Source organism: Diachasma alloeum, unplaced genomic scaffold, assembly GCF_001412515.2.
Source record: "Diachasma alloeum isolate Michigan unplaced genomic scaffold, Dall2.0 Dall_scaffold_00199, whole genome shotgun sequence".
Classification (NCBI taxonomy): domain Eukaryota; kingdom Metazoa; phylum Arthropoda; class Insecta; order Hymenoptera; family Braconidae; genus Diachasma; species Diachasma alloeum.
The window spans coordinates 207,954-217,686 of NW_021680364.1; the positions used below are offsets into that span (position 1 = coordinate 207,954).

The 9,733-nt window shown below is 41.7% G+C and overlaps 1 protein-coding gene across 2 annotated transcripts in view; it reads right to left on the minus strand.

Annotated features, from left to right (window-relative positions):
* The window catches only part of LOC107035587 (protein vestigial), an 83,097-nt gene that overhangs the window by 26,545 nt on the left and 46,819 nt on the right, over positions 1-9,733 (minus strand). The window contains exons 2-3 of one of the 2 annotated variants that reach the window (XM_015253072.1): positions 1,159-1,366; positions 492-650 (exon numbers count right to left, since the gene is read on the minus strand). In XM_015253072.1, the coding sequence (XP_015108558.1) occupies positions 492-650; positions 1,159-1,366 (367 nt within the window). Of the gene's footprint in view, positions 1-491; positions 696-1,158; positions 1,367-9,733 lie in introns of both variants that reach the window. The other variant, XM_015253070.1, reaches the window with a different exon arrangement.

Sequence of the window (9,733 nt, forward strand, 5' to 3'; positions counted from 1 at the left end):
TTTTTATTTGGACAATGCATGCAAGCGGAGGGGCAAGAGTGGCTAGAATAGATTCTGCAACCTTCTCCGCTTGTTGGATAAAAATGTCAAGCCTCCGCATACATGCATCTCCCCTCCACCCTCCCGTGAAATGTCGATTTTCGAGATTAAAAAAAAAACAATAATTGCATTTTTTATTTCAATAACGCATGAGTAAATAGGGATATGAACGCAGATTTAATATAGGCCCATAGAATTACGGGGACCGGCAAGGATTTGGAAAGTCTGAATGCAAGTCCTGCTTACACCTAACAAGTGCTGAAGTGGGACATAACCAGAGGTAGAAAGGTCTCGGAAGCACTTGGAAAGAGGCTTCCCAAGACCTATCCAGTTCTGAACGGAGAGACCTAAGTAGAATTTGTCAGGACCAATTATTCGACTCGGGTTGTTTCAGAAGCCATGACTCGGAGAGATTGATCTTGATTTGGCTGGCATTATAATTAAAATGTTACCTTTGACTTTATCGTGTGCCAAGGCACGTTGGAAGTGTTCCTCGACCTCGGACGCTGCATCACCTCGGTAATGAGTGAAGACAACGCAATTGGCACTAACGTATTGGGCTCTACTCTCACCATCGTCCGAATCCTCGGCTGTCGTTACTGCACCTACAGCTGATTGACATATTTCGTTACGAAATTTTGTCGTTATTTTTATTACTAAAACAATTTGAAAAATTCATTTTTCTTTAGTTCAGTTGTGCTTGATGGGTTCTATCAGTTTGTTGGGATGACGGGCTATTCACATTCGAATCAGCTGAGGGCCATGAGGGAAATAAGAACATTGAGGATTTTGTCGTAATGACGAATGTGAATATCCCGATTTTTCCCATCAGTCCATGCACGGAAAAATTCGTTACGGGCTAAGGAAAGAAGATTTGTTCTAAACTTATGATCTTAAACAGAGATTTTCAAACATCTTAATTAGATTTTTTTAATTCACTCACGAATCGACCAATTACTCAGTAGTAACTGGTCTCACGAGAACACAACAGTCCAAAAACTGAAAACATTTTCAACAGAAATGGAATAGAATTCCTCTCAACTTCGCTCAGCTTTTCAATAAAATTTTTTCGTGCATGTCGAATAAATATCAACGAGTGTATAAATAACCTCAACTCACCATCAGTCGATCTATCGTCATCAAGAGTTCTCGATGGTTGCGTAGTACTTGTTAAAGGTACTCTAGGTTGGGGTGTAGGTCGTGGCGATGCAGGACTTGGCGCTGAACCAACTGATCCCGCACTGCTAGGTTGTCCCTGTGGTACACTTCCGCTGGTTGCACACAACTCCAAACCCGCTGCCTCCAACGATCTCTGGTGTACATTCAACTGAACATCAAAAAACCAGAAGCAAAAATTGAGGAAAAATGATAAACCGAGGGGAATGATTGAAATTGAGTTGCCAGAGAGATCGGAATTTTCCCTGAAATGCGTTTAAATCGGCCGCACAGTTTATTCCCCCATTGTCGGGGAAATGAATGCTCACGATTTTTGGAACAATGGAATTTATCGGTATGATTTTTCACTGGAACTTCACTTGCCATTGGAAAACATCCGGATTAAATCGTCATAATTAAATTCTTTGTCGAACCATTGCTGGAATAACACGAATAGCGTGATATACCGTCAAGTTATTCCAGAAATGAGACAAATAATCCAAAACATTGAATCGTGATGTTGGTGTGTGAGCAATGTCTCCGTGGATTCGTCAACACCTACCGCTTCTACTCGCACTTTCGCCTTTGACGAAATTCTCGAAACGATTTAAAGTGCTCACACGTCGACAAGATGAGGGGCGTTCTGCCAAGACCCAGGATTTTGGGAATTTTAAGATGTTTTGGAGACGTCGGTTGATGGGTGACCTTTATTCAAATGCAGTTGGGGGATAATTGGGAAGGGATCAATGACGGGTGTTATTGTGACATCGCAAGATTTAAGATGGTTCTATTCTTGATTAGTTGAAGAGGACTTTCAACAGGAGTGAATTATGATGCGACGGCGACGCTGTTGCATCCAAGATGAACTTCTCAGTGCATTAATAAACTCGATAAGACAGGGGAGAGTGATCAAGTTATTCTTTATCGTGATTGGTCGAAGTGGAGTTTATGAAAATTGATACATTCTTTCGTAAATGAGATATTTTGGTGCTAGAATTAATGGTAAATGTGGGAACTCCAGTAGCTCAAATGGTCAAAGGAGCAATTTGGTAATCCTAAGGTTGCGGGTTCGAGTCCCACTCGGGTACTTCCCGCTGTTTTCTGGATGAATTATAAAAATGCCAACTTGGATAACATCATAATAATGCTGAAAATGATCTTAACCGTTCAGTTCTAATGTCTTGTACAACAAATGATATATTTTTCCATATGTGCATGTTATTGGAAATGGGTGATTTTGAATAAAAATCAATCCGGTTGAGTTGAAACTTTTCTTTATTTAAAATTATATACGAGGAAGACACATCCACACGCTTTGAGCTGCTCAGATGGACTAACTAAAGAAACAAAGGTCCCAGAGGTCTGAAACCCTGGCGACATAGACCCACAAAGGTCTCTTCATTTACAGATGTTTAGACTGAAAAACCAAATGCCCAAACATTCGTCCACGCTCTTCTCAGAATTTCAGATCAGAAAAATGTTCTCTTATAATAATATAAACATACTGTGAAATATAAAATTAATTTTTGTAATCATGGAATGTGAACTCCAACACATGTGATCCATCCAATCTCCGAAATGATGATTTCGGACATATGAAAGAATGATCAACATTCAGAATATATGGATGATAAAATCACTGGTAAATGTGGTAACTCCAGTAGCTCAAATGGTCAAAGGAGCAATTTGGTAATCCGAAGGTTACGGGTTCGATTCCCAGTCGGGTACTTCCCGCTATTTTCTGGATGAATCATAAAACTGCCAGCTTGGATAATATCATAATAATGCTAAAAATGATCTTAATATTATCCGTATGGTGTTTCGTGCAACAAATGATATATTTTTCCATATGTGCATGTGATCCATCCAAACCCCGAAATGATCATTTTGGACANGTCCTAGAGGTCTGAAACCCTGGCGACATAGACCCACAAAGGTCTCTTCATTTACAGATGTTTAGACTGAAAAACCAAATGCCCAAACATTCGTCCACGCTCTTCTCAGAATTTCAGATCAGAAAAATGTTCTCTTATAATAATATAAACATACTGTGAAATATAAAATTAATTTTTGTAATCATGGAATGTGAACTCCAACACATGTGATCCATCCAATCTCCGAAATGATGATTTCGGACATATGAAAGAATGATCAACATTCAGAATATATGGATGATAAAATCACTGGTAAATGTGGTAACTCCAGTAGCTCAAATGGTCAAAGGAGCAATTTGGTAATCCGAAGGTTACGGGTTCGATTCCCAGTCGGGTACTTCCCGCTATTTTCTGGATGAATCATAAAACTGCCAGCTTGGATAATATCATAATAATGCTAAAAATGATCTTAATATTATCCGTATGGTGTTTCGTGCAACAAATGATATATTTTTCCATATGTGCATGTGATCCATCCAAACCCCGAAATGATCATTTTGGACATGTGAAAGAATGATCAACATTCAGAATATATGGGTGATAAAATCACTGGTAAATGTGGTAACTCCAGTAGCTCAAACGGTCAAAAGAGCAATTTGGTAATCTGAAGGTTGTGGGTTCGATTCTCACTGGGGTATCCAGCTAACAATTTACCAGTAAATTTCCAGATATTTACCGGTCTTGCTGGGGACTTTTAGAAAAATTCTTCCCTGGGTACTATCCGCTATTTTCTGCATAAATCGTTAAACTGATGTGCCAGCATGGGTAATATCATAAACATGCCGGACAAGCTCTGAACGATCCTGCCGAATCGATATATTTTTCCATATGTACATATCATCCATCCAAACCCCGAAACGATGATTCCAGCTACGTGAAAGGAAGTAGCCAACAGCATCGGGGGATGGAAGGGGCTAGCTAGTGAGTTCCATTGAGGCGCATAGCGACGCCAAGCGTTGGCGTCCATTGTGCCTTCAATACAACGAGAAACGGGAGGGTGAAACGGGAAGCTGCAAATAGCACTCGGACTATGCGGCGTCCCACCTCATACCCATCCACTCCCTCCCCTCTCTTTCGGCCATCCGCTTATCCTCGTCATGGCCGGTCGCAACGAGACCAAATAGTACGTAATGCTTGCTATTCATTAGATCCCAACGATGCAAATGCCACCGTGGGTCACGACATTCCCCGCCATTTTTTCCCCATTCTTATTTGTTCTCGGCGTGTTTTTTATTTTGGGGTGCATTTTGTCAATTGGATCAAACACCGTTGGGGTACGATATCGCTGATGGCCAATAGGGGAGAGTCATTTGAAACGCGCGACTGGGTGTCGAAAGGTGGGTTGCGAGTATTACGAGGATGGGACGCACCGCTGAATGCCAAACTACGCGGTCAAGATGACTCTATTTTGTCGACTGCGTGGTTGGTATTGGGGAGAGTGACATTTTGATTGGTACATAGGTGATTTTGATCAATGTTCATTAACCCTAGACTGGTCACCATGCGAGGGAATTGCCGCAACATGTCGTTTTATTCACCTTGCCATCGACTGGTTGACCTGAAAAAGTTGAGAAAAATTGAATTCGGCAATTGAAGTATCTGGAAAATTCTAATATTTTTTTTCAATATTGTATCCTTAATTCTGGGAGAAAAAAAATTATTTCCAACAGGTGAACAATTTTTTCCCGTGTTAAATGAAATTGCCTGTTGCGCGACGTTGCTGGAAACTCGCTAAACGCGCCCGGGAAGTGTAGAGTGGATTCGGCAACGCTGGAGCCGAAATAACACGGCGGCACTCTCCCGCGAAGGTGACTTAAGTCGCATTTTCCCGTCAGGTGACCAGACTAGGGTTAATTGTAGGAGGAGTATAGTAACAAAAGAAAATGGTTTAGAAAATTTTACCTTCACTATTTTTACGATATCCCATGAACCAATGGGTTTAGGGGGAAATGTTAGAAAAGCTTTTTTGTAGCTGAGAAAATTTCCTACCAAAAATGTTCTCATATATTTTCTTCTAAATCTCGAAGTTCCCGAGAGATTCAGCAGAGAATCTCGAGTGAATTTCCTCATTCACCCGACATCCATTCCACTACTGGCAGATTGAATTAATAAAATCAAAGTAAAAAATGTCATCAACTCAACCCCAAAAAATCCTACACCAAACTCCCGATCCCCCACCACCCAGAGATTATTCCCCCGCCATATTCTCCACCTTATCTAACCTCTCCATTCCCCCTAGCGCAATCATTGTTAATCTCAAACATGAGCGGACCTCATTACATCTAGAGCGTTATAAATCCATCCATGACTCTCGAGGCGTGTATGAGTTACGATGCCTCTCAGTGCATATAAGCGCCAATCCCACAAAAGTCCCCGGACGTAGACGGGCTGTGGTTTCCTGGCGCTGCACACTGAAGCAGATGGCGAAGTGGATATAACCTCAATGATCCTTTTGGCGTTGTCCAAGTGAACAGCGAATCTTAGCAAAACAACACCTTTGCTGTGTATTTCTTCGTAAATTTGATTGTATGCGAGATCCCCGTGAAAAGTTTGAGTTGCTGGTTGCGGAAAATTTCCAAAATATGGCACAAAAGTCTCCCAGTTTGGCGAGTGTTTTTGTTTTGGAGGACTTGTTTAAATAGTGCGCCAACGATTAGCGACATCTGTGGTTTCTTCTTCTTCTTCTTCTTCGATTTTTATGGCTCTGACATTTTAGTCTTGCGGCCGTACATCTGTGGTTTGATTTGATAACAAATTGAATTAGAATATGGCACATACTCCTATGCTCAAAGTTCAGCCAGTAAGGAAAGAAGAAGAATCAGCGAGAGAGAAGACATCGCACAACGCCTAACCAATTACGTCCATGAATCAAGAGATGTGGCGCGCGCGCTTTTATCCGGAGTACGTCTCAGTCTCCCGGCAGCTCAGAAATAAGTTGACGGTGATGTATGCCCAGAGTACGTGGGGGTGTCCTCATCTTTTCCATCTTCGCCAGATGGAGTGGAAAAAAAAGCCTCAGAGGCAACGCCTCAAGTAGATGTTATCATTATCTGCTCTAATAAACCCTCAGAGCCGACATTCCATGAAACAGTACATCACCCGTGCCCCAACCAAAGCGGCCATGAACAGCACTGATGACCCGTAGAGAACACTCAAGAATAACACCACTCCCTGACACCTGACATTTTCCCTCCACTCTTGAGTTATTCAAAGGCGGTGTTAAATTGTCCTCAGCAAAACAACACAAAAAATTGTTTCGGCTGAATTTATCAAGATGGTGGATTGGCTGTTGAAAGTACTGAGAGAGGCATACAGCAACGACAATGTGGTAATTAATCGAGTCGTTGGGCAACCTTCGACTCTATTCCCCGCCCCCCCTCCCCCCCAACCCTCTGCTGATGCTTCTGCGGGGCCTCTGGGAAGGACGCGGATCCTGTCGCGGTCCTTCAAAGCATTCCTTATTCCCTCTCCCCACTCCGTATCCAATGTTTCTTTTTCGTCGCTCTCCAAACATTCCCCCCCCCCCCCGCTTCGGTGGCCAGATTGTCCACCCCTTTTTTTGAGGGAACGGTTATAAGCGTCGTTTTGGTATTAGGGTCCATGTTTGATGGAAGAGGCGATAATATGCGTTGTTTATTGCTTTCGAATGAGACCATTGTATTCGTCAAATCCGAAATTTATCATTTTTTGGGGCAGGATAACTAATTTTGGCCTCTGGCGTTGATTGTTTTTCGACGATAACTGAACAAGTTATTGTTTAAATTGATCTAATTGGGATTTTGAATATTCTTCCGAATGCCAGGTTGACCGAGTTGAAAAAATTATTCTGAAATCAATATTCAGGGAAAGGTAAGAAAATTTTAACGTTGGGACGATGTTGATTGGCAAGGTTGGAGCAATGTTGGAGGCCAACGTTGGGACAACGTTGACTGCCAATATTACCAAAACGTTGACTGCCAACGTTTTGGTAATATTGGCAGTTAACGTTGGCCTCCAACATTGCTCCAACCAAAACGTTGGAGTCAACGTTGAGGCAATGTTGGTTGCCAAGGTCGATGCAATATTGGTTGCTAGCCTTGAGGCAATGATGGCTGACAGCATTAGGTCAATCTTGGCTGCCAACGTTGGGGCAATGTTGCCTGCTAGTGTTGACACAATTTTGGATACCAACGTTGCGTCAATGTTACCAGTCAATGTTGGGGCAATCTTGGCTGCCAATGCTGCGTCAATGTTGAATTCAATAAATCATAAAAATCAAAAATAATTCAAAATGACAGTTCCACCTGACAGATTAGTGTTCAAACGAATATCGATTTTACTCCTTGTTTTTTAATTGGTAGTGATTGATACTCAGAGATGGGGCGACGATGATCAGCTCCCACATCAATTACAAAAGTCGCGGGGTGGAAGCCTCGAGAGATATGCCACAGGTAGCAAAACGAATAAAATGGCGATTGAGGTTGCAAAGAGGGAGAGAAAAGAAGAGAGATGGAGAAGGGTCCCAGTGGGTAACAAGCTACCATCGGGTATCTTGCAATTTGTTTGCCAGACACGGCCATTCGTCGACACGATTCTCCTATCTTCGGTTGAGATGAGAGAAGTCCGACTACTCCTCGCTCTGTTTCACTCTTTCCGTGGATTTTCCAATTTTTTTTTTCGTCATGGTCACCCCTCTTGTCGCTCTCCCCTTTTCTCTCTTCCGCTTTCGGGGNGGGGGGGGGGGGGGGGGTAATCTATCGATAAAGTCCGCGGATGAGTTCCCCTTGGGTTAAACTTAACGTTCATTAGCGCGGTAAAACTCACTCGCTCCAGGTGGACAACAACACCGAGGACGACAAATTACGGGAGATCGGCACATCCTTATTTCTCAGCGTCGATTAATCGAGCGTGGGAAACTAATTAACGGATGTTTTCTTTCGCTTTGGGAAGTCACCTGTTTCAAAGGGTCTTTCCCCACTATCTTGGGATCCATGGAAATTCCATGATGCGTTTACAGGTCAGTGTGGTAAGTTTGAAGATAAATAAAAATTCGCGATGGGCAATTTCTTAATGGAAAAATTCACCAGGAGGAGAAGAGCGGGAGGAGAGGAAGAGTGCGTTAATGAGAAGGGGATTCCCGGGATCGAAATATCGTGCACTATTAGAAGAAAATGTAAATTTCATGGACAGTCGACTAATTATTTTCAGGAGAGTGACGCAGAATACGATTTAAGCGGAAAAAAATCATAACATTTGAGATTTCAGTGGAAATCCAATGAAATTCCAAATTTTTTAACATATTTATGATGAGAAATCTTGCAATTTTTCTAATTTTTAATTAATTGGGAATTCCAGAGGATAGTGACCGGAATTTTCCAGATTTTTATCATTTTTAGGGAATAATTCAGTAGTGAAGTGCTAAAATGGTTCAAGTCAATTTTGACTATTGGCCAGTTTTCAATAAATATCTCGGAGATAAACGGAGATAGCAAAATTTTGGTTATAAACTTTTTTGTAGAGCCAATTGAGAGCTATAACAAATGTAATTATAAAAATTTTGCTATCTCCTTTAGATTCGGAAATATCCCTCAAAAACTCAACTGGGAGATAAGTCGACTTGAACCGTGTTTCCTCTTCCATAAAATTCTGAATTTTCAATGACGAAATTCCTTGAAATTTCAGTGGAACTAAAATGTGACAACAATTTCAAGCAAAAATTTTAAACAGAAAAATTTTTTCTTACTCACACCTCAAAATATAAAAGACGCAAGTGCATAAAATCGAATATTCAAATCGCGAAAGAAAAATCTCGATGGCATCGTAAAAAATCGTATGGATTTGGCAATTCCTCGTCGTTTGATCGTAAAAACTGTTGTGACAGGACGGCTTTTCCATTCGCAAACATCATTTTTTCCCGATTCCACTATACATTCTTAACTAAAGCCAAAATTGCGATGTGAAAACAAAACGTATTGAGACTTTCTCGTGAAATTATTCCCTAAAATGAACAATGACCCCCTAAAAACTCCACATACATCCCCAAAAATAAAGACATTCCTCCTCCCTTTGAACTCCGCCGTCAATTCACTGAATTTCCCCTCATTTCCCGGACGAAGACCAGAAATACACGCGAACTGAAATGAACTGAGATCCCCAACGCAACATCGAGTGCAGCGAATGCAGAAAACCTGCCGTCAATTAATCAGCCGTCATTACCGTAATGTCTATCAATCGGATGATCACGCGGAGATAACCCCATGTTCCCAATAAATTTCCCTAAAATATTCATTACGACGTTCTTCACACATTCCCCGCGGCATACATCACCGCGAAATCGTGCCTCTACTCGTAATCAATTTGCCGGCAAGTGCGAAACAACAATTGACAAATTTGTCATTTAATTCCCATTTGGGTAATCAGCGGGCGACTATCAACGACATTTCTCGTGGTATAATTTCCATTTCGTGTAATCGAGCCGCGGTACAGGTGTTTTAATGCGTTAACACGGTAAAAAAGAGTCGCCGATATTAGGGAAATCGAAGTGCAGGTGCAATCGAGTATTTGCGAATAAATTTGTGAGTTCAAACCGGATGGGGAATTGTTTCGGGAGGGGGGGGGGGGGGGGG